The sequence below is a fragment of the Grosmannia clavigera genome (genome assembly GCF_000143105.1).
Source record: "Grosmannia clavigera kw1407 unplaced genomic scaffold GCSC_156, whole genome shotgun sequence".
NCBI lineage: Eukaryota > Fungi > Ascomycota > Sordariomycetes > Ophiostomatales > Ophiostomataceae > Leptographium > Leptographium clavigerum.
This window is the reverse complement of record NW_014040784.1, coordinates 1109432-1133120: the sequence shown is the minus strand read 5'-3', so window position 1 is coordinate 1133120 and position 23689 is coordinate 1109432. Positions and strand designations below refer to the sequence as shown.

The 23689-nt window shown below is 59.3% G+C and overlaps 9 protein-coding genes across 9 annotated transcripts; 6 read left to right on the top strand and 3 right to left on the bottom strand.

The window, feature by feature from the left end:
• Nucleotides 1–179: 179 nt before the first annotated feature.
• CMQ_2446 (xap5 domain containing protein) lies at nucleotides 180–1488 on the top strand (the record flags this gene model as incomplete). Its single annotated transcript, XM_014316404.1, has 2 exons — nucleotides 180–1016; nucleotides 1165–1488. 2 exons carry the CDS (start codon nucleotides 180–182, stop codon nucleotides 1486–1488), a joined length of 1161 nt encoding a protein of 386 aa, XP_014171879.1.
• Nucleotides 1489–1550: 62 nt separating this feature from the next.
• CMQ_2402 (uncharacterized protein) lies at nucleotides 1551–1934 on the bottom strand (the record flags this gene model as incomplete). The annotated part of the gene is made up of 1 exon (XM_014316360.1): nucleotides 1551–1934. The coding sequence occupies one exon, from the start codon at nucleotides 1932–1934 to the stop codon at nucleotides 1551–1553; it is 384 nt and encodes a 127-aa protein (XP_014171835.1).
• A 586-nt stretch (nucleotides 1935–2520) lies between these two features.
• CMQ_2467 (c6 zinc finger domain containing protein) lies at nucleotides 2521–5094 on the bottom strand (the record flags this gene model as incomplete). Its single annotated transcript, XM_014316425.1, has 7 exons — nucleotides 2521–2567; nucleotides 2635–3613; nucleotides 3667–3705; nucleotides 3765–4332; nucleotides 4411–4621; nucleotides 4748–4843; nucleotides 4980–5094. 7 exons carry the CDS (start codon nucleotides 5092–5094, stop codon nucleotides 2521–2523), a joined length of 2055 nt encoding a protein of 684 aa, XP_014171900.1.
• Nucleotides 5095–5676: 582 nt separating this feature from the next.
• On the bottom strand, nucleotides 5677–7810 carry CMQ_2124 (udp-glucose 6-dehydrogenase; the record flags this gene model as incomplete). The annotated part of the gene is made up of 3 exons (XM_014316082.1): nucleotides 5677–6027; nucleotides 6136–7463; nucleotides 7540–7810. 3 exons carry the CDS (start codon nucleotides 7808–7810, stop codon nucleotides 5677–5679), a joined length of 1950 nt encoding a protein of 649 aa, XP_014171557.1.
• Nucleotides 7811–8754: 944 nt separating this feature from the next.
• On the top strand, nucleotides 8755–10314 carry CMQ_2362 (glycosyl transferase group 1; the record flags this gene model as incomplete). Its single annotated transcript, XM_014316320.1, has 1 exon — nucleotides 8755–10314. One exon carries the CDS (start codon nucleotides 8755–8757, stop codon nucleotides 10312–10314), a length of 1560 nt encoding a protein of 519 aa, XP_014171795.1.
• A 1427-nt stretch (nucleotides 10315–11741) lies between these two features.
• Nucleotides 11742–12821, top strand: CMQ_2207 (uncharacterized protein; the record flags this gene model as incomplete). The annotated part of the gene is made up of 2 exons (XM_014316165.1): nucleotides 11742–12385; nucleotides 12440–12821. 2 exons carry the CDS (start codon nucleotides 11742–11744, stop codon nucleotides 12819–12821), a joined length of 1026 nt encoding a protein of 341 aa, XP_014171640.1.
• Nucleotides 12822–13657: 836 nt separating this feature from the next.
• On the top strand, nucleotides 13658–16273 carry CMQ_2225 (uncharacterized protein; the record flags this gene model as incomplete). The annotated part of the gene is made up of 2 exons (XM_014316183.1): nucleotides 13658–14101; nucleotides 14168–16273. The coding sequence occupies 2 exons, from the start codon at nucleotides 13658–13660 to the stop codon at nucleotides 16271–16273; spliced, it is 2550 nt and encodes an 849-aa protein (XP_014171658.1).
• Nucleotides 16274–17106: 833 nt separating this feature from the next.
• On the top strand, nucleotides 17107–19103 carry CMQ_2275 (microtubule associated protein; the record flags this gene model as incomplete). The annotated part of the gene is made up of 4 exons (XM_014316233.1): nucleotides 17107–17256; nucleotides 17310–17574; nucleotides 17678–18614; nucleotides 18677–19103. 4 exons carry the CDS (start codon nucleotides 17107–17109, stop codon nucleotides 19101–19103), a joined length of 1779 nt encoding a protein of 592 aa, XP_014171708.1.
• A 10-nt stretch (nucleotides 19104–19113) lies between these two features.
• On the top strand, nucleotides 19114–22099 carry CMQ_2408 (calcium-binding ef-hand rDNA silencing protein; the record flags this gene model as incomplete). The annotated part of the gene is made up of 3 exons (XM_014316366.1): nucleotides 19114–19715; nucleotides 20303–20348; nucleotides 20414–22099. 3 exons carry the CDS (start codon nucleotides 19114–19116, stop codon nucleotides 22097–22099), a joined length of 2334 nt encoding a protein of 777 aa, XP_014171841.1.
• Nucleotides 22100–23689: the final 1590 nt, after the last annotated feature.

Below are 23689 nucleotides of genomic sequence, written 5' to 3'. Positions count from 1 at the left end.
ATCACGGTGGGCCATCGCGCTTGCCTCAACTGAATTAAACGTACAGCTCTTTCTTTTTAGCTCTTCTTCTTCTGGCTCTCCTTCTTTTTCTCTTGTTTTTCCCACCTCCGGCTCAGCACGACTTCACCGTCCAGGTTGATCCAAGGCCATTCCAGCGCGCGCCACCAGGAAGAGCGAACATGTCTGGTCTTTCAGGGTCGCGGTTTACGGCGCCGAACCAGACGACGAGCGACCGGCTGTCGACGAACACAGTCGGTCTGGTGGCGCTGTCAGACTTCCGCAAGCGGCGGGCCGAGGTGATTGAGCAGCAGGAGCGCGAAGCACGCGAAGCGGCACGCGGGGGCGCGTCATCGGGGGGCGAGGGTGTGACGGCAGGAGCAGGGGCAGCGAGCGGCAGTGCAGGCGGTGGTAGCGGCAGTGGCGACGGCAACGGAGCGACATCAGGAGCCTCAGCAGCAGGAAGCGACGGCGATGGAGACAGGCCCAAGACGAAGAAGTCCAGAACGAAGCGGGACGGGAAGAAGGGCAGGAGCGGTGGCGTGACGAAGCTATCGTTTCTGGGGGACGAGGAGGGGGACGAAGAAGGAGAGGAGGGCGATTCTTTGACGAAGACGAAGACGAAGACAGAATCGACAGAAACAACAGCTTTGACGACAAAGACAACACAGACAACACCAACACCAGCACTCCCCCTGCCCAAGTCCTTCACCAAGCAGGCGCTGCGGCGACAGGCGGCTGAGCGCGAGGCGCTGCGCAAGGAGTTTCTGCTGCTGCAGACCGCCGTCAAGGCGACCGAGGTAGCCATTCCGTTTGTCTTTTACGAGGGTGCCGACATTCCCGGCGGCGTGGTGCGGGTCAAGAAGGGCGACTTTGTCTGGCTCTTCCTGGACCGCAGCCGTAAGGTGGGCGCGCGGCTGGGCGTCGGCGAGAAGAAGTCTAGCAAAGCACGGCTGCACTGGGCTCGCATCGGGGTCGACGACCTGATGCTGGTGCGCGGGAATCTGATATTGCCTCATGTGAGTGTTCGTTGTGTTTTGGCTTTGGTTCTGCCGCTGTTTCTGTTTTTGTTTCTGCTCTTGTTTTTCTCTTTCCTTCTGTGTTCGTTCTAGTCATGTCATATCTCATGTCTCATCTACTTCGTCCATTACCCTGCTGACCACCCAGCACTATGACTTTTACTTCTTCATCATCAACAAGACCATCGGCCCCGGCGGCGTCCGCGTCTTCGACTACAGCGCCGAGGCCCCAGAGGCTGCCGTGCCTGCCACGTCTACCCCTCCCACCGGCGACGTCGAGGAGGACCACAGCATGCTCGAGGGGGCGTCCGACGACCCTAGCCTGACCAAGGTAGTCGACCGCCGCTGGTACGAGCGCAACAAGCACATCTATCCTGCCAACGTATGGCAGGACTTTGACCCGGAGCAGGACTACACCCAGCAGGTCCGTCGCGACCAGGGTGGAAACGCCTATTTCTTTGCGAGCAAGTGAGCGATGGTGTGGACGCCGATTCGATGACGTTGCATGACGACATCGGGATGCCACCGACAATGCTACCGCGTCCACCAGCCGGCACACAGCGTCGCGGCAAAGAATCCCATGGCCAGCACCAGCCAGCCCGGCCAGAGGATCAGCAGGATCAGGCCGTTTCCGCCTGGCCCCAACACGGTGGCGGCAAACTCGAACAGCACCTTGCGACGCAGCCGGCGGGCCGTATCGGATGCCCAGACCAGCCAGGCCGCCTGAGCCAGACAGCCGCCCAGGCCACCGACCAGCAGCCACGGCTGCAGCATGGTGCGGCGCAGCACGGCAGCACCTGGCCGGTGGATGGCAAGCGTTGCAATGGCCGTCACAGCTGCAGCCACGACTGCCACAGAGGCCTCGGGACGCGACGATGTCGTCGTCAGCAGTGCGGACGGGCCGGTGAGGAGAGACATGTTTGCTGTTTTTGTATTTTGTGTGTTTATGTGTTATGTTTTTGTGCTTTTATGTTTTGTGTTGCTCGCGAAAAGAACGAAAAGAACGAAAAGAACAAAAGAACAAAAGAGAGCCGATCTTCGATGCAAATGCAAGGTTATCGTGTGTTGCGTGTGTAGTGTTGTTAGCAAGTAGTGCAGTAGAATAGGTGGCAAAGTCGATCATGCAAAACGCTGCCAGTCGGAGGATTCCCACTCGACTTGGCCCCCCTTTTCGCTCCGATCGACCTCGAAATGCCCGATCATCCCACGCCGGCCATTCAGACACGCACAATGGCGCCGGGCGAATCACTACCCCGACAGCTCATGACGGCCGTGTTGGCGTTGCCTCTTTCGGACAGGCTTGCTACTACATAAGCTCTATTGGCTGTATTTTCCGGGGCTACCCTTGATTGGGCTGCCCGGCCAACTCGCCGTTGTTGACAGGCTTGCATGTTCTGGACCTATCGAGCTGCAGCTGTCTTTCTCTTTTTCTATTCGCCCTCGTCTCCTCCCGCCGCAAAACGCCCCCAACGCCCCTGTTCTCCCGTCTGCTTGCCATCCCCACTCATGGCTTCAGCATGATCAGAGACTCGGCCGACTTTCGAACCTGGTCTGCAGAGGACATGTCAGCGTCAGTCTTGTGTCTGGATCGGACCAATCTCTCTTCCCGCTCGCTCACCTCGCATCGCCCGGATTGCCTCAAAGGCGGTCGCGTAGTTCTCAATGGCCGCCAGGATCGACATCAAGCCTTGCTGCAGCTGCAGCAGCATGCTGACCAGGTAGCCGCTGCTGGCCGTGCCCGGCACGATCGTGCTGGTCTTGCGGTAGATGGACAGGAACACGTAGGCGCCCTGCATCGCGCAGCAGACATACGACGGCAGCATGCGCGGGGCCACAATCGGCGACGTCGGCGACAGGAAGCACAGGTCCTGCCCAAACTGGCCCGACGGGTTCGGGTACGGCATGTTGTCGTAGTCGTTGGCAATGTTGAGCGCCGACCGCAGGCAGATCTTGGCCGAGAAGTGGCTCGTGTACGGCGCATTCTTGCGGGCATCGTAGCCGTGACGCGTGCAGCTGGAACTGCCCATGCTGTCGATCGTCTCCGGTGTGCCGCCCGATGACGGCGTGTGCTGCTGCTGCTGGTGGTGGCTGTCCGGACTGCCCGTCTTGGACGTGCCGCTGTGGCTCGAGAGCCCGCACATGCACGGCGCCCGGAGGATCAGATCCGGTCCATCTGCCATGTCGGCCGTCGACTGCAGGTCGCACATCTTGCCACTGAAGACGGGGTAGTCGCCAAAGGCACAGTACCGGTGCACTTTGATCCGCGCGCTGTTCACCTTGGTGCGGGCCATCGACCGCAGCGACCGCACCAGACAGGTCTCCGACGCGTCCACGATCGGCGCCAAAGGTCCGCTGACCGCCCAGGCGTCGCATCGGTCGGCCAGCGGACCCATGCCGTTCTCCAGCTCCACCAACTTCCTGTAGATCGGTTCCATGTCTGCTCGTGTCGACACCGCCTCGCTCAGGTCCACGATGAACTGCGTCGCCGACAGCATCGACTGCTGCGTCTCGATCAGCGTCGGCCACGCCTCGGGGTCGACTTCCAGCGTCGGGTATTTGGTCGTGAACGAGACCCCAAAAAGCTCCAACGGAGGAGGCTGCCACTGTCAGCCGCAGACCAGATCACGTGAATGGATTAGTCACCACTTACTGTGCAGCTCACAATGGCCGTCTGCGTCGCACACATATACTGTTTCTGTCAGCGGCCGGAAGGACGGGAGGCAAGCAGAGGCAAGCAGCACCACCTACCGTCATCCACCACACTCTCCGCTTGGCCTCAGCGTAGTAGTCGTCGTCGTCCGTCTGGTTGTGCAGGTTAAACGTCATCATAGCCTCCATCAACGCCTGTCCGGCCCGGCTGCGCATCTTCTTCAGGTTTCCGCGCTGCGCATATTCGTAGACGCTCAGCAAGTTCAGCGCAATGATGCTCTCCAGCTCCACCGGCACACGTGGATGGAACGGTAGCCGGTCCACCGTCGGCGGTTCCGACTCCAGCGTCTTCTCCGGTGCCGTCGACGAGCCCGGGATCTCCGACTCGGCCTCGATGCTCTCGATGGCTGCCTGTGCAAAGAACTGCGCGCAATTGCGCCGGAACGGCACCGCTTCTGAGGAGCTGGGGTCCGTGTCCTCTGCGCAGGGCACCAGGGCCAGCACGGCCGACAGTGCCAAGGCCACCGGAGAACTAAAGTCCAGCCCGCTGCTGAAGCCGTCCGGGTGGTTTTGCGAGATCGGCACCGGCTCGTCCAGCGGCGGAGATATCTCGGGCGCCGGCAAGATCGGCACAAACGTGTGCACCCAGCAGTAGTATGCCTGCAGACTGTGTGTGTAAGCTTTTGTTTTCCTGGAAAGAGGGTAAAAAAGGAAAAACAGAAAAGGAATAAATTGCATGACTCACAGGCTGTGGTTATTGCGGTACGTCCGCACAAGCGGACCCGACACTTCCGGCACAGGCGTAAAGGTCTGCTGCGGCATCGGCGTCTCGTCAAAGGCCGGGTCGGGAAACGGGTTCAGAAAGAGGTTGTCAAAGATGAAGTCGCTGTCGGGAGGCAATTCGGGCAGCTGGCCGAGTGCCGCGCCAGGATCGACAAAGTTGTGAATCTCGAGCGCTGCGGAGGGCATGTTAGCACAGTCAGGGCCCACGAAGAGAAGCAGCACGGTGGCCGGAGAGACGTGCGTGTCGGCGGGAGGAGCGGCAAGTTCAGGGTGGCCTCGCTCAGCTGCACATCATGAACCTGTCCGGGCGGCGAGACAGACGCCACCTTCTTGCGGATGCGAGGCCCGCCACGTCTGCTCGGACGGTAGACGCAGGCGTTCTGCTTCGAGATGCACTGCAGACAGTCAGCGGCTGCACCCCCGTTCGGACATGAGTCTCGATCACATACCGACGCACACGGCTGGCCGCCATCACATCGGGTCCTAGAGGCCCGGCTGCAAGGAAAAAACGGCAGTGTCAGAGGCGCATACGCAGAGCGAAAACACGGTCGCGGGATCCATACCACGAGAGACAGGCCAGCTTGACGGGCGGCATCGCAAACTTGCGCCGCACCGGACGCGGCTGCTCGGTGCTGAGCTCGGCCATGGCTGTCGGATGCAAGACAGAAAGAGAGAGCCAATGCAGCCGAAGAGGTGCTGACGAGGACGAAACAACCGTTGGTCTGCTGAGCGTTGGAAGATCGGACAACAATCAGGGCGAATGACAAAAGTTCGAGCGAGTCCAGTGCCGGCTGAGATCCTAACCGTACGCTCGAGGTGAAACCTTTCTCAGTCGCGACAAAGTTGACGAGGCATCCTTAATTGGCCGGAGGAAATCTTGCGGGGTGGCTTTCCCCCACGGGTCATTCGATGATGAGTCAGCTGCCCAGGCTCCTTCTATTTTTACATTTCCTTTCTGCTTTTTTCAGGCAGACTCTGTCCCGTCACACTGTGGCTCGTACGACTTTCGGGCAGAAACGTGCTCAGCCTTGTGCGAGAGGACTTGCTTTTGCACTGTGCAGAACCCGATCCCGTAGACCAGATCCCGACTCACCAGAAAGTCTATGTTCGCGATCCGTGAAGCATTGCTCCTTATGTCTCCACTTTGCCAATTTAGATTCAAGTATAGAAACGTAATGAGATGGAAGTACAGCCGAGTCCATGCTAAGCGTCCAGCCAGGACAGAACACTACGATCGGCCCTGACGTCCGACACTCTCGACCCGGAGCCCCAGCTTGGCCATGCGCTTGACGTCCAGCACGCCGCGGCCGTCAAAGACCCAGCGCGGCTTCTGCATGTGCGTCGAGATCTTGATCCAATCCAGCTTCGCCCGGGGCCTGTACTCCTCGTTGAGCTTGTAGCCGTCCCGCTCGAGAGCGCAGTCAGGGCAGGACGGATCACATAGCAGCTCCGGTCGGAAGCGCTGCAGCGGATCGTGGTCGACATCGGCCGTGCTGCCGACCAGGAACTTGTGCAGTGCCAGCAGCTCGTTCTCGCTCGGCTCGGACCGGTCAAACGGCCGCGGATCGACCAGAGTGCCCTTCTTGGGTGGTGCCGGAGAAGCAGAAGCAGCAGAAGCAGCAGAAGCAGCAGAAGCAGCAGAAGCAGCAGAAGCAGCAGACGCAGCAGCAGTGCCACTTGCTGCCACCGGCAACGGCTTGCCCCCAAACTCGTCAAAGTCGGTCGTGATCAGGATGCAGTTGCTGTCGGCACAGGCCTGGTAGGCGTCCGTGTAGACCTGGAGCGAGCCGCCCTCGCTAAGCAACACGCGGTCGCCGCCCAGAAGGCAGTTGATCTCGTCCCGGATCACCACCGGGTTGCAGCACGGGTCGAAGACGGCAATCTCGCGCGGGCCCTCCTCGAGCAGGGTCTTGATGATCTCCAGCGCCGGCGACTCGCGCGTGTCGCTCGTATTCTTCTTGAAGGCGTAGCCCAGCACGGTGGCCTTCTTGCCGGTCAGCGTGTTGTTGAGGCACTTGACGACCCGATGCGTAAACCGGTCGCGGGCATAGTCGTTCATCGTCACCACCTGGCGCCAGTATTCGGCCACCTCGTCCAGCCCGAGCGACTCGGACAGGTACACCAGGTTGAGGATGTCCTTCTTGAAGCAGCTGCCGCCAAAACCGATGCCGGCCTTGAGAAACTTGTTGCCGATGCGCGGGTCCTGGCCCACCGACGCCGCCACCTCGTCGACGTCGGCACCGGTCCGCTCGCAGATGGCCGCAATGCTGTTGATGCTGCTGATGCGCTGGGCCAGCATCGAGTTGGCCACCAGCTTGGCCAGCTCCGACGACCACACGTTGGTCGCCGGGATGCGGCTGCGCGGCACCCAAGCCGCATACACCGCAGCCAGAGCCTCGGCTGCGCGCATGCCCGACGCCGTCGGCAGCGAGCCGATCAGCACGCGGTCGGGATACAGCAGGTCGTTGACGGCCGTGCCCGCAGCCAGGAACTCGGGGTTGGACAGGATCTCGAAATGCACGCCGGGACGGTGGACCGCCATGGTCTCGTGCACCAGCTGGGCGGTGCGGCACGGCACCGTCGACTTCTCGACGATGATGGCGCCCGGACGGGCATGCTTGGCCACCTCGCCGGTGACAGCCTCAAAGGCTGTCATGTCCGTGGCACTGCCAGCACCGGCACCGCGCGACTTGGTCGGCGTGTTCACGGCGATGAGGACAACGTCGGCCTCGCCGATCCAGCGCGACACCTCGGTCGAGAAGAACAGATTCGATTCACGAGGCGGCACACTGATCGGGGCCGTGTCTGTGGACGGGTCAGCGCCAGGCAGGGGCACGTTGACAAAGGAGCACGCGCGAGATCCGTCACGGGCAATGCGGACAATGTCGCCGAGGCCTGGCTCGTAGATGGGTGGATGACGCGAGTTCCATCGTCGGATGCGGACAGGGTCTCTGTCGACGACGGCAACGCGGATCTGGGGGTTCTGAAAGGCAAGAACAGCGGCCGTGGGTCCACCTGGAGCAGACGAGAACGAAACCGAATCAGCACGGCGGAAGACCAGGATGGAGACGGTACAAGAGACGTTTCTTACCAACATAACCGGCACCGACACAGCAGATCGTCCGGACACTTGGAATCTGGGGACTCGGCAGAGTGGTGGGCAGAAGGCGGCCACTGTTGCCAGCCAGACGCGAGCCGGGGCCAATGGTAGTGGTGGTGTCATCTTCGACGGTGTCGGCAGCACGGAACGGCCGCAAGACCGGACTGAACGACATGCTTCCCTCCGGCGTGGTCGGGGCGGTTGAAGCGTCCAGCAGGGCTTCTTCCGACTCAATGACGGAGACTTGTGTCAGTGCAGCCATGTTGGCGCAGCTGGAGGCGAAGAGGAGAGATGACAGTGTGTTGAGGTTGTGAACAAGGCGTAAGAAGTTGGCAGAGGGGAGGGCCGTCCTTTTCAGCCGGACGGATCAACGAGGACAAGCGTCATGCGAGAAGACTGTGGATCAGTGTCAGACGTGCTTAGGGAAAACTCGCCTGTTCAAGTCAGGAGTGAAGGCAACCGGGAACAAGGGAGACAAACAGGAAAAAGCAGGAACTGGATCCGGGGAAGCCCAACAGCCCCAGCAAGACAAGGCTTGGAGCAAGGCGCGGAGAATTATCCGTTTGGCACTCGTAAGATGCTATCAATGTTACGGAGTACAGTGTGCTGGCTGTGGATTCTTACGCAGCAGTGCCCTATGCTCCGGCCTTGGGCGCCGCCAAGGAAACCTGGAATGGGACGCGTATGTCGCCCCAGTTCTTTAACGTGTCCCTTGCAGTACGTGGGCTTGTCCTCCCAATCAGGGCCGGCTAGCGTGGCCTAGCACCTGCTAGTGGCCAGGTTGACGGCTACTATTGTCTTGGCTGGCAGGCTGTCCATAAGGCGGTAAGACTATGTAGGAATAGATGGGCGCCCGTCTTCGGAAGGAGCAAAGACCGCACTGGCTGCCTCCTGCTCGTTCACGTGTGTCGTCCCGTGACGACCGCTTTTGGTCATGAGCAGCCTACAGACGGCAACGGCTGGCACGGGGCTCAGAGAGCGCAGCCGATTCGATGGGCCGTCTCAGCCTTGGACCAGTGTGTCGTAGCCCGGACCTCTGATTGGCCAGCTGTCAAACCACGCAGGGCATCTGTCAAGTCTGATTTGCCAGGATAGCGATGGCAGCATCAGTCACCAGTCTACAACGCTGATGATGGCAGACAGAGCAAGCTGGCACCTTTTGGCCAGTCCTCTGCTCTCTGCTCCAGCAACATCTTCCACGACAAAATGGCAGAACCGGCCGCGGGCTGCCTCCCTGCCCACGACATCTCTGTCTTTCCTGACCGGCTGCGCGGCAAGCGAGTCCTGCTGTGCACCGAGTCGTTTGGGCCCGTCAACGGGGTCTCGCGCACGACGCTCATGCTGGTCGACCACCTGCGAGCCCATGGCACCAACGTGGCTGTGGTGGCCCCCCACAACCACACGCAGGTCGACACGTTTGTGCCGGCAGTCCAGGTCCTCGACACGGCCGAGATCCGCATCCACGGCTATCCCCTGCCCTTCAACCCGGAACTCTCCATCGTCTATCCGGTCCGCCTGTCGGTCCTCTGCGCCCGCGCCTTTGGCGACCGTCCGCCCGATCTGATCTACCTCGCCAGTCCGGCCTCGCTCGGCTTCCAGGTGCTGCTTCAGCTGCGCCAACAGCCGGCAGCCAGCCAGACCCCCGTGCTAGCCAACTTCCAGACCGACCTCGCTGGCTACTGCGCCATCCTCTTTCCGCCGCCGCTTAACACGCTCGCCGTCTGGACCTTTGCCCAGGTCGAGGGCTTCCTCTTCCGCCACCCGTCCGTCAAGACGGTCTTCTATCCGAGCCGCTTCGTGCGCCGCTACCTCGAACGCAACGGCATCGGCCCGGCCAAGATGCAGCTGCTGCGCCGCGGCGTCAACACCGACCTCTTCCGGCCTTCTCGCCGCAGCGCCGCCCTGCGTCGCGTTCTAGCGCCCCACGGCGAGCTCGTCCTCGTCTGCGTCGCCCGTCTGGCCGCCGAGAAGGGCTTTGCCTTTTTGGCCACCGTCGCCGCCGAGCTGCACCGCCGCGGCCTCGCCTTCACCCTGCTCGTCGTCGGTGGCAACCGCAACGCTGCCGTCGAGGCCGATATCAAGGACCTCTTTGCCGACCTCGTGCGCGCTGGCAGGGTCGTCTTTGCCGGCTTCCAGACCGGTGACGCGCTGGCCGAGTCCTACGCCTCGGCTGATCTCTTCCTGCACTGCTCCGTCACCGAGACCTTTGGCCTCGTCGTGCTCGAAGCCATGGCCAGCGGCGTGCCTGTCATCGCCCGCGACGAGGGCGGCCCCAGCGACACTGTCGTCCACGGCGTCTCTGGCTTTCTCGTCTCGCCCGTCGATCTCGACGACTTTGTCGATCGTGTTTTGCTGCTGGCCTCTCGTCCGGACCTGCGCGCCGAGCTCGCCGCTAACGCCCGCCGCCAGGCCTGCGACGCCACCTGGGACAAGATCAACAATACCGTCGCCTGGCGCATGTCAGACGCCATCGAGCAGCACGAACAGCACGCCGCTGCCGCCGTCATCAGCCACTCGACACCGCTGCTGGGCGCCACCGTTGGCACCAGACCCGCCACCAGCTCGCACTATGCCATGCGCGGGAAGCATGGCCATTTCGTGTCGCCCTGGCAGCTTTGCGTCCACGGCCTGAACACGGGCCTCGTCGATGCTCGGCTGGCCGCCGGGTTGGGCATCATCCTGGGCTTCTGGGGCGTGGTCGGCCTCTACCTGGTGTTCATCCAAGCCGCGCTCTGGATCAAGAGCCGCATCCGGCTGGCGGTATGATCGCTAGTGAGGAGTACTTCAGCGAGAATGGCCTCAGGGAGGCAGTGATACTTTGGAATTGTGTTCTGTTGTTTTGTTTTGCTTTGTTTTTGGTTTCTGTTCCCGTTCCGTTGGTTTTGTCCTTTTTAGATCTGAGCATCCATGTCTTTGGGAACTGTCTGTATCACATGGGTGACGAGTGCAAGCGCCTGTTGTCATGCACCGATCGCGTGGCTACCGCCGCTTGCAAGCCACAGGTGCCTATTCATAGACTCGCACTCTGCATGGGCCTGTCCTGTTTCAGGTAAAATTTGTCTCAGCTCCGACCGTTCAGCCGTTGTGTCGATGGTTTGACAGTCGTCGTCTGCACCGGTGTACCTCTCCTGTCCCTGGCCCAGGTCCGGGTGCAACGGTCATCGTGGTTTGTGATCGTTGAAAGTCATGCCGTCATCGGCACTTTGCGCATGCAAACTCGCCTTTCTGGGCAATGAAGACAAAAGTTTCTCATTTGCCAGCTTTTCTTGCCTCTTGGCCCTAGCCTGTTCGGACCCACTATGGGTCTACGGTCAACCCCAAACGGGCTGCCAAGGCACAGGAGCCCCTGGTGCATCCCCTGCTGGCCATCCAATCGTGAGCGCCAGTGGCACATCGCTCTCTGCTACACCTGCCAGACAGGCCACCCCTATCCTTCAACGTTTCGCAAGCTCAGACTTGTCTCGTCACATCGTCCATCGCCAGTCCACGATGCGTGCAATGCCGACGAGCTAGCACCTGCTTTGGCCTCCTATCTCTCCTGGCCACGGGCGGCCACCCTGTCTCATTCTGGTCTCGGCCTTTTAGGCCCAATTGGACGAAACCTTCAACCAATGCAAACCACCACTTCGTCTTGCATCCCGCGGCTCTGCGCTGCCATGACCACCTCCACCATCTCACGGGCACCGCGAAATGGTGGGCCCCGAACCTACAGAGCACCTAGCTGGTGCATGATGTCGGTTTCGTTTCTGATCCCCCCTCCCCCATTGGGCCTCTACTACGACGTATGTCCTCCAGCATCACATTGGTCCACCCTCCCTATTTTCGTTCCGTACTTTCTTTCCTCCTCCCTTTCTCGCTTCTCTCGACTCTCTCGACCTTCCGTTTCTTGCGACCAAGACGAGATCGATCGGCCCATTCGACGGCGACCAGAAAACCCCAAAACCCACACTCAGGCTGGCCCCGTATTGCACTCTCATTCACTCACTTTTGCTCCTTCCATCGCCATTTATTCGCTTCTTCCCTCACGCTGACAATCTACGTGCTTTCCATCCGGAAGCACGTCTCGAACCGACCGGCTCGTGCAGAGAGCCGTCCAACGTCCATTTCTTTCCCGCATACCTGCCTTTTCCCGCCGGACGGACTTGACAGGCCTTCTATTCCTGACTGACTAATACACGTCTCCGACTTGCATCATGTTCTGGCAATCTGCTCTCGCCGCCGCCCTGTTCGGCATGCACGCACATGCCGGCATCGACGGCATGGCCTCCTCCGGCGGCATGATGGCCGAACGAGACACCGACCAGCTCGAGCAGCGCATGGCCGCGATGATGGGGGACAGCCTCGGATCGATCGACAACCCGTCGCTCGGCTTTGCCAAGCGTGAGACGGCAAATTCGTCGGTGGCCAGCGACGTCATCCTCAATGCCGACGGCACCATCGACATGACTGCCTGGGACGCCACTGTCGAGGCGGCTTGCGTCTCGGCCCTCAGCAAGCTGGCCCAGTCGTCCAATCCGTCGGGTGCCTGCACCTGCTACAACCTTCTCGTCCTGAACAATGCCACCGGTACCTTTGAGGCCGACCTGCGGCTCTACCAGCTGTCTGCTGCGCGAGACGAGTTTGCCGGCATCGCTCCCGACAAGATCATGGTTGGCCTTAGCTACACCGGCGCCTCGGTCTCGCCCGTCTCGACTGGCACCACCTCCTCGAACATCTCTGCACGGCAGGCCGCTGCCAACATGACCATGGCCACCACCAACTCAGACCTCAAGCTGCTGCAGACGTACATGTTTGTGGGCCAGATCAAGAAGGAAGCCCTGACCGGGAACCTGACCATGTATGTTGCATCTCGAGATCCAGTACCTGCAGCGGGTTTCTAACACATTTTTAGGGCCGCTCTCGAAGCGCTCGTCATGCCCATTGTCACGCTTACCGGCATCAACAGCACCGGCAGCACTGTCTCAACCAACGTCTCGTCCAATGAGGCCTCGTTCGTCGCCGGCATCTTCAGCGACCAGGTCGTCCTGTCCAAGTCGGCCATTGCCGCAGTTGCCGTCAGCGCTATCATCGAGGAACTGCACAACGGCACCGTCGCCTTTGTTCTCCCTGGCGTCCAGCTCATCTTGTTCCCGGTCGGCCTGATCATCACTAGCATCTGGCTCGTCATCGGTGTGGCTTTTATTGGCTTCGGTACCTACGAGCGCATCAACTATCGCGAGCAGTACAACCGCCGGACAACCAATGCAGACAGGCCTGCACCGAACAGGATATAACTGCTGTGGGAAGGAACCCCTGGGAAAGGCGGACAGGCGACTTTGCTACTTCAGAGGGGTGGTTTTCTACGCGATAATCTTGTTTATTTTTGCAGCCTTTTCTTTCTTATTTCCACTGGTGGCGATTGATTCCCCCATCCTCTCGTCGAGATCATGTATGTTTGTACATATCTGAGTAGCAGACTTTGAATGCATGCGTGTGCTTTCCTAGAAGGATACGATAATACTTTTGGTGCAAATATGGAACAGTCGCCTGAAACGAACTCGTAACCTAAAACCCCCTACATTTTTCAAACGCACGTTTTACGCTGTGATGCGCCACATCCCCCTGCGAGGATCTCCAGCTACGCAAAAGACGAGCCGCAGATTCTGCAGATTCTGCAGAATTTACAGACTGGTCACATAACTCGATCTCGCCATTGGCTCTCGAGACGCTTATTCTGCATCTCAGCCACGGCCGATCTCGGCAGCGGGAATCATGACACAATGCCCTAATTTTAAGTGACATCCGACCTGTAGGGAGCTTCCCAAGCAAGCTACCCTCGAGCCCAATAAAGCTTTAGCTTGTGTCAAGGGGTCTGCAGACCTGGGAACAGATACGTGACGATGCCTCAAGATGTCCCCGATGTACCTCGCTTCTGCCCTTCGTAGCTGACAGTTGGGAAAAACGTGTTATCTTCTCACCGTTGATATGCTCTTTTGTTTCCTCTTTGTCGATAGCTTCTAGCTTTATGTTCTTCCAGTATTTCCATTTCGTCAACAAACCCGTTCTGTTCCTCCTAATTGTTTACCTGGCAAATCTACAATAAGGCGCCTTTTGCCCTTTAATCATCAAGATGGTCGACGTCTCGGAGCTGGTCTCGCAGATGCACGAGACGTTATCGAACATACACGAGATTATCTCATCACTGTCTGTCAAGGATCATGAATCAAAGCTCGACGAGCTTGAACGGCGCCAGGAGACAGCCCTGACTGCTCTGCACAGCGCCTTTGAGCACGAGTCACGCAGCTCGGCCCAAAAGCGGCAGGCACAGCTCGCTGGGATTGCAGAGCAGCGTCGATTAGAAGATGAGGAGCGTGAGGCCAAAAGGCTACACGAGGATGACGAACTGAGGGCCCAGCTCGCACAACAGGACAAGGACAGACAGGTCAAATTGGAGCGCGAGGAGATTGAGATGGAGGAATCGACCTATGCTATGATAGCCACCGTTGAGGAGGCAGCGAAGCAGGCCATAGAAGAGGGGAAGGTGAAATTGACCGTTCTCGAAGAGAAACGAAAGGTACGTGTTCGCCATCGACCAAGTCATCAAGAGCTTTTCCATCTAACCACAGTTTGCTGTCCTTAGGAGCTCAACCGCCGGATCGACGAGCAACTTCGTGTACCTCTCCCAGAAATACCGAAAAGGCGCAAGCGTCGAGGCCGGGGGGCCGTATCGACAATCGTTGCTGATGAACCAAGAGACAGAGGCATTGATGACAAAGAGGATACGGAAGCTTCGACTGAAGGCATCGTGCCTAAACTAGAAGGGGATCCAAGCAACAGCAAATTTGGCAAGAGTAATGACGAAGTAATTCCAGTCTTGTCTCCTGATGAGATGACACCCTCTAAAGACGCAACAACGACTGTCGGTGAAAATGATATGCAGCCGGCTGCCCAACTGCCATCTCCGAACGTACAACCAATTGTCAGCAAGAACACGATGGTGGAGTTCAGCGAGAACGAGGAGCAGGGTGCCATCACCACTGCAGCTGTACTAGCTTCCCAGGAGCTACCTGTTGGTCTAGACCATCACGTTGCCCAAGTTGACGGCAATAATCACGAAGTGCAGAAAAATGAAGCTGGACACATCGCTGTGGAGGATGACACACCCATCTACAACGCCCAGATTCCAGCCGAGCAGTTAGACAGCGAAGTATCACCCATTTTTGCCATTATAGACCATGTCAACGATAATGTGGCACAGCCTCTCTCCGACGATCACGCGGCCACGGCTGTGGTAGAAAAACAGCCAGTTCCCGAGATCGTGGTGACTGGAGCATCAGAGGAGGCTGCGCACGAAGCTAAAAGTGATACAAGCTTTGTCGATGCCGAATCATTCGAAAAGGGCTCAGAAACAGACGCCGAGAGGGAACCAGCACACCATGACGATCTGCACAAGAACGAAGACAGTCACAAGACCCACGACTTCACGATAGTGCCCGAAGTTATCTCGGAAGAGCACGGCGTCCATATTTCGTACGTCCCGGATGCCATGGTCGAGGATCATCCGGGCCATTCTTCTGCCTACGGTCAGGCTATGCAGACAGCATTGCCCCCTGACTATGTCGATTATGGTGCCAGCTACTACGCCTCTACTGTCCAACAGAGCATCTACCTGCCACCGGTCCTGCATGAAGCAAGCGGTGCACCGACAGAGAGCTTTGGAAGCGAAATGGCGCAGAGAAGTCCTGTTCGAGATGCTACGGCCAAGCTCGGCCAAGATGTCCTATCGGAGGATGACGATGAAGTGTCGCCAGTCAGCGAGCACAGTCTAAGCTCCGAACTTGATAAGTTTCCCCAGACACCGACATCCATTATTGCGGCGTCCCACGACGAAGAGCCAGGGAGCCCCTCGTTCAAAGAGACTGGAGATGAAGAGGAAGGACAACAAGGGCCTGCCCCTGGTGAGATTGCGCCATATGATGAGCATATGCACCAAGTGGTACCCCCAAGGGTCGAGCAATCTGATCCCAAACATGGAGACCCGACTACGCCACAGCCAGACCGTTCCGACGAACTGCAAACGGTGCCGATTACACCCCCCCGGCAGCTACCCGGCCGAGCAGAGTGGGAAACCCCTGCCTATAGCGACAGTGATGCTGAGGACACGGCCGTCTTTGCGCCTCGTGACGTTACCAACAAATCCTGGCAAGGCTCTGGCGTCGAGGCCACGCCGGGATCTGTGCACGGCGAGACTACAGGCAGTTGGTCCAGCACACCAGAGTCTGCGCCTCACGACGAGCCTCTTCCTAGTAGCCGGGGCCAGCCACTGGCAAAGCTGGACTACGGCCACGTCGTGGCGGTGGACGGGAGAGGCTTCGCCATCGAGGCAGCCAGCATAGCAGACGAACATCTACAGCAGCCCCGTACAAGTGAACGGCTGCCATCGGTATTGTCACGCAGCCGGCCGACGTCGCTGGCATCGACTAATCTGTTCAAAAAAATGCGGAACATGTTTGAGCTTCCTGAGGCTGGAAACGTTCCGTCGAAACGAGACTCTAGTTCGTCGTCCACATCGCAGTTGTCAACGCCAAGGCCGAAGCAAATGCCACATATATCACGTGCCGAGACGGATAATCCATTCGAATACGGAGCCGAGGCGGATAGTGAAGATGATGAGGTTGATGATGCCATCTCGGAAAGAAGCTCATTGTTGCAAGCGGCCTCGATCAACACGTCAGCCAACAGCTAACCAAGCTCGGGTCAGATGATAAAAGCAGAGACAGGGGCTGCGAAGTAGAAAGCTGGCGCTTTGAATGGCGCATGACTGATCGGAGTCCTCCAACATACCACCAGGGCTGACAACTGGGGGCTGTCGGTTAGCAGGGGGTGAATTAGTGCGACTGATGGTGATGCAGGCGGCCGGTTAGGGGAAAAGAGCGGTCCCTGGCTTTCAGATACGAAAAAGGCTATTTGAGGCTTACCCTGTTGACGATTGTAATGAAGAGTGTATGTATACTCCGTACTCCGTACCAAAAAAAAAGTAAAATTAACCTGGAGTTGCACGATATTATTGCGGCAACCCAAATCTGTGGGAAACGAAGTGTATCTTACAGAACAGAGCGAGAGAATGCATTACGTCGTACGCGCCACAATAAATGGAAATGCAACGCTGCTATACCGTTTCGGGCGCAAATTGCAGGAGAGTACGACGCGACTGGCTGTCGAACAAAGTACATTGTAAACAGAGGGGCTTGCTTCCAGCCAATGGCCGGTCCCGCAGGCGCTGAGTCAGCAAGGTTGCCCCTGGATACGCCACGGGACAAAGAGCGCCAAACAAATCAGGGACTTTCAAGACTTCGGCAGCACAGAGTTGCATTACCCAGAGGCCCGCCGTGCCTGCACCATTGCTCTTTAAATCGACGATCCGCTCCCACCACAATCTGCCCCGGCTCCAGCGAACTTCGGAAGGAACAACGATCTTTTCACCCTCTCGCTGTCAATCACGCTTTCTTCGATCCTCTCCCAGCTTCTGGTGCGGCTTGGGATACTATGTTCTAGCAGGGAGCGCTGCTTCCAGCCTTAATGATAGATACCGTATTGTCGACCAACCAGATCGCGGCGATGGACGCCAGCTATCTCTCGCAGCAGGTCAATGCGATCATAGGCCAGCTCCACGGACTCTTTGATGAGATCGGAGTGTCGAACCACGAGCGAGAGACACGCGAAGAGGAGGTGCGTTGGCGAAACAATTACGCGGCCGTTTGCCCGCCTGCTAACTGATGCAGCTGTTTAATGCGCTCTCAGAGGCGCTGCACAACCAGGTGCGGCTGGTGACGACGGAGAAGAAGACCATGGTGGAGGAGGCGCAGCGGATGATCAACGGCATCCGGCAGATGGAGGTGTCGCTGGGGGACTCGCGGTCACGCCGCGACTATGAGGACGAGGAGGACCTCAAGGTGTCGTACCCGCTCTCGCGCTGTCTGCAGGCGCTGAAGGAGAAGCACCAGCAGATGGGCAAGATGCACCGGGAGCGTTTCGAGCAGGTGAAGAGTACGTTTCGGGGGAAGAAAACGAGAGAGTGCGTGTGCAAGTGAGGACAAGGCTGACTGAGCAGAACTTGCGGATGCGCTCCAATCATATTCATCGCATCTAGAGAGCACGTTTGTGCGGATCCCACTACCACCGACGGGACTGAACCAGTCAATATCGCTCAGCTTCGACCTGTCGCCCGCATACGTGGACCAGCTGGACGCGGAATTCACGCGGGTCTACGAGGAGTACACGCGGCGGGTGGCGACGGTGAAGGGGCTGGCGGAGAACATCGTGCAGCTGTGGGCGGAGCTAGGGACGCCGCAGGCGCAGACGGACGGGGCGATCGTGAAGCACTACCGCGACTCGCCAGAGCAGCTGGGGCTGCACGAGGAGGACCTGGCACGGCTGCGGGCGCGGCGCGATCGGCTGGCAGACGAGAAGAGGGCGCGGGAGAGGCGGCTGCGGGAGCTACGGGCTGCGGTGGAGGAGCTCTGGAGCAAGCTGGGGGTGGAAGAAGAGGAGCAGAAGGGGTTCGTGCGGGCGAACCGGGGATGTGGGATGCGACAGGTCAACGAGTACGAGGATGAGCTGGCACGGCTGAACGAGCAGAAGCGACAGCACTTGCCGGCGTTTGTGGAGGACGCGCGCGTCCGGCTGCAGGAGCTGTGGGACGTGCTGTACCTGTCGGAGGACGAGATGCTGGCGTTCACGCCGGCGTTCTCGGCCGCGTACAGCGACGCGTTGCTGGAGGCACACGAGCGGGAGATTGGGCGGCTGGAGGCGCTGCGTGAAGAGCGGGCACCGACGCTGGCGATGGTGGACCGACATCAGGCGCTGATGCGGGAGCGGGACGAGCTGGCGGCGTCGAGCCAGGACGCGTCGCGGCTGATGATGCGTGGGCAAAAGGGCGAGAAGCGTGATCCGGGCAAGCTGCTGCGCGAGGAGAAGATGCGCAAGCGGATTGCCAAGGAGCTGCCCAAGGTGACGGCCGAGCTGTGTCGGGCACTGGAGACGTGGGAGGACGAGTACGGACGACCGTTCCTGGTGCACGGCGAACGGTATCTCGATGTGGTGGAGGAGGGTGGAGGAGGAGGAGGAGCGGCTGCAACAACAACGACAGCAGCAGCAACTTCCACATCAACAATACCATTCTCGCGAACGGGTTCCATAAGACGAGCACCTCCAGGTGCCAGCAGCAGCACAAACAGCCGGACAGGACCACAGCGGCCGCAATCACGAGCCGGAACCAAGACGCCGGTGGCAGCACCATCGACAGGAACAGGCGGAACACTCAAGCGGGCACCAGTGTCGATTGCGGCAGCAGCAGCAGCGACGAACAAGATGACCAGCCCGACACGGATCCCGGGAGCAGCAGCGACACGAGCGCCTTTGGGGACGCTGAAGCACGGGATGAACTCGCCGGAGCGGCCGCGAGCAGGGACATTGGGAAGCAGTATGATGGGAAGCGTCGGTGGTGGGATGTTGCGGCCGGCACCGGTGCTGATGAGGGCACCTCCGCCGAAGATGCGGGATCTGACGGCAGTTAAGACGGATCCGATGCCGATGCCGATGCCGATGTCGACGCCAATACCGATGACACCGACACAGGCGGCCTTCCAGCGAGCCAAACTGTCGGCGTCGACGATCAACGTGCGACACGTCGATCCAGAGGACGTATACGACGATCGCGAGAGCTACAACGACGACGGCAGCAGCCGGTCGCAGTCGCAGCAGTCGGAGCACAGCAGCCGACAGGGCTTTTTTGCACAGCAGCACCAGCAAGCAGCGGCAGCGTACCGGGCGTCACGTGAGCGACTGGCGATGGCATCGGCGTCGACGTCGACAGCCACGTCGTATTCGGCTGGTGGGTCGGTTCGGCAGATCTCCAACACGTCGACCAACACGTCGGCAACAGTGTCGGGATCAGAGAACTGGGAGACGTACGACGACGACAACTCGGAGCCAGAACCGGACGTGTCGGAGGAATACTACGCGCGCATGCGGGCGGCTCGTGGCAAGCGGCTGTCGGACGATTACGAGCTGGACAGCCGGCAGACGATGCCGTCGATGGCTGGGAGCAGTGGAGCCGGTGCTGCCAGCAGCGGAGGCGATGCAAGTGGTGGCGGCAGCATGGCCAAGCGCGTCCGGGGCATTCCTCCGTTGACGGCATCGACATATGCAGGCCATATGCCGGTGGATGCAGACGCAAGCGGATGGACAGACGAGGATGCTTTTTAGGGACCGTTGAGGCGGAGATGAGCAGACGATTTCAGTTCTTGTATGTATTCTTGCACTTTAAGAGGAGACGGAGACTCGACTGAGGGCAAACCAGGGCCAGGACTCTGCGTGCAGGAAGCACGGTTGCTTTTATGGCGTTGTATCTGGCGGACTGGATTTGCATATATTGTAGGAGTCGTATTGAGCTGACTAAGCTAATTGAGATATTACGGAGAGTGTACGTGTTGTATGTAATATAATATAAGATACGTACTCCGTACAGTAATCTCAAGAACTGCGGAGACTAGTAGCCCCACTCAGCCCCTAGACGCCCGTTGCTCAGCCTTATTACACAGCTGCAGCTGCCAGTTGCATTCTACTGGCCGCTCCTTCCTCCTTGGACCTGCTCAGCCAACCAAGTCCATAATCCAGTCGGTTGTCATTGTCTTTGATGCTCGACTCGATCTGCGTCTGTGATCTGCATCGGAACGCCTGATTTGGCATCTGTCTGCCTAGACGGGCTGCGGAGGGCCGGCGGCCTCGACGCGACGCGGCGAGAGGGATTGGAAGAATCCGTGAGACGTTGTGAGACCACCGAGTGAGTCACGAGTGCATCACGAGAAGAGCCAACAGTTTCCAGTTGCCAGTGACCATCTACACGACGGCGACGCCAGACGCACAGCACGCGGCGGCAGCGGCCGCAGCGCTGCAGGGCGCGGCGCTGGCCTTTAGCCACGGGGTGCGACGAGCGGCAGCGACGCCGCCAGACCTGCCGCCGCGGCCGGCACCACCACCAGCACGACAGCAGCGACACGACAGCCACAGCCGGAGCAGCCGCAGCCGGTCCGGCAGCACCGGGCGGGAGCAGGACGGGCCTTCGCTGTCGCTGTCACCGGAACGGCATGACCGGTCAGCATCGTTTCTGGCGGCCAAGCTGGCGGCCAGCCGATCAGTCACGACCGGAACGAATCTAGGCGACATAGGTCAGACCCGGGCGGCCCTGGGCAGTCCTGCCGGCAGCTCGGCCGCAGCACTGCTGGCGTCGGGAGCAGCTGGCGACGCGGAGAGGCGCAGGACGGCGGCAGCAGCAACGGCCGAGCGAGCCGAGAAGACGGGCGAGAAGACGGCAGGACAGGCAGCAACAGCAGCAGCAGAGAAGGCAAAAAGGGAGAGGATAGATCGGGTGAAACGAAAACCACTGCCATGTCCTCGGGCAGAATCGTTGGACCGCTACAACGTCTCGCGAGTCAAGTCCTCCAGCCAATCTGCCAGCCAATCGACCATCAGTTTGACGCTCTCGGCTCCCGACATTACGACTCCCACTACAGCCATCCCGTCGACCTCGACGCTGATCCACAGGTTGGAGGCCAGCGACGACGGCAACACCAACACGCACAACACGCACAACAAGTCTACGCCGCCACCACTGCCGCCACGACAGCCGGCGCGACCATCGACGGCAGTGATCTCGGCCGCCATACAGCAACGAGACGGCGTGCAGCTCCAGTCGTCGCGGCTGCCAGCCAGCAGTCCGTCGTCATCGTCGTCCTTCTCGACGTCGTCGTCGGCCCTCGACAACCTGGCCAGTGCCATTGTGGCCGGATCGGTGGCCACGGCCCGCCATCCGGTCACGCCGTCCACACGCACGACGTCGACTTCGCCGCGGCCACCGCCACCGCGGCCACCACCACCGCGAGGGTCGTTCTCGCGCGACATCCGGCTCACAGCAACCCGCACCGGCGGCTCCACAAGCACGACAGCAGCCACGTCAGCCATGCCGCAGACGCTGCGGCCGGAGCGGTCGCACTCGGACACGGAGGACAGCCGGCAAGAGCGCGACCGACGCGGACGACTGCTGCCGCTGCACCACCACCACCACCTCCACCGGCCACCGGTGCCGCTGGTAGGCGGCGGCAAGCACAAGCACAAGCACCATGAGGGATCGCGGCGACGATGGCGCGAGCAGATCACGGAGCGGCAGCGACGACGATACGAGGCGCTGTGGGCGAGCAACCGGGGACTACAAGGGTTTGATGCCAGTAGCAGCAGCCCGCTGCAAGACCAGGACCAGCATCCGGACGACGTGCCCAACGTGGTGGTGCGCGACCTGTGGCAACGCAGCCGGCTGCCGGCCGACGAGCTGGCCGAGGTGTGGGATCTGGTGGATCGCAACGGAGACGGCCGGCTGGCCAAGGAAGAGTTTGTGGTCGGCCTGTGGCTGATCGACCAGCGGCTGCGCGGCCGCAAGATCCCGCCACGTGTGAGCGACAGCGTCTGGGGCAGCACGCGGGGGATGAAGCCGACGGTGAATCCGGGGAAGAAGTAGACCATTTAGAACAAGCATTGAATACGGAGTAATTGGTTTCTGTCAAGCATTGGAATCCGCCACACTGTGGCCCTTCCGCCCCACTTGGCCGTACTGGCCTGTAATTGGTCAGAAGGCACAAAAGCGGGGCCTGACACTAGTATTAATACGGATCCCCAGAAGGGTCGCGATGTATCTATTTCTTCCTAAGTACACAACACTCTTTCGCCCACACTAGACCCTATTCAGCCTCCTGCTCCTCACAGTGCATCACGTTATATGACCGCTACGTATAGCCTCCTTTAACCTTCACAGGTTATGAGCCCGGCCCAAGAGGACCGGGAGAAGCTGAACAAATAAACCGAAAAGCCTTTACGATACGCTTCGTGAAGCACCTAGTGCTTTGGGCACTGATCTGACGGACGAAAAGAACCTTGTCAAGATCACCAAGGTCATATTCATGACCTCGCCTGGCTGGAACAGAACTCCCAGTGGCAGACTAAGCAGCAGACCTAGATCTTGATTGCGAACTTGGTGATGAACGCTTGATGAACGTGCATCAAGAACATACAATTCGAGGTGATGACCTAGAACATCATTCTCCGTATCACCAACACCAATCTGGCGTGGAACATTCTGATCTCCTCCCACTATCTTCTGACTCTTTTCTGGATCCCGAACCGGATCTCTAATCTCCTACGCCTGCCACACCTTTCTGCACCGCCTCCTGATCCCATGCAGGACCACTCGACATGCATACCGCTGCCCGTAAACCACTGGTTCCAGAGCTCGCACGCGCTCACCGCTGCTGACGACTGCAATGAGTGGCAGAATAGCCGACTATGACGCCTTAGACCGGTACGAATTGACGATTTGACTACTGGCGGTGGATGCCGACCTGCAACTGATGACTCGACTGAGACGCATGATGCCTACGGACTGATGACCGCTTGATTTGCTGCACTGAATGATGTGACGTAGCGACTATTTACGAAAAGATCCCCTCGATTCTCTCATCCCATGAACCTGATCTGTCCCTTGATCATGCTACCAAATGCCAGACAACGAGGCCTAGCTGGACCAGCGAGAAGACCGGGCACTTCTTCACCAGATCCAAACAAACCATTACCGGCTGAAATACCTACGTGTTGTGCGGTTTACGGCCAAGTCAAAGCTCGTGCATCTGACTACCTCCCTCCGTGCAAAGATCCCTGACCTTACCCCAAAAAAGTTCGAACCTTGCCAAAATGAATTCCCCCCCAAAGGCCAAAAAAAGCTCTACAACCCCTTCCATTTTTTGGTCTTTGCCCGCTCCACGGGCCGGTGGTTTGGTGGAACAGAGCCCCCATAGGGGGAGTCTGGCGTCCCCCCCGGTCCCGTTCATATCCTAACCCCCAAAAAAAAAAAACCCAGGGCAAAGAAACCGACCCCCCGGGGACCACAAAAACACCAAAAACCCTATCGCCCCCCGGGGAAAACCCCAAAAAAGTGGGCGGGATGGGGCATCCTCCTTCTGTTGTCGCCCCCGGGGGAACACACTAATAATAAAAAAAATTGGTGAAGAAAAAAAAAAAACCCCCAAAAACCCTTTTCCTCCCCCCGCCGTGTGGC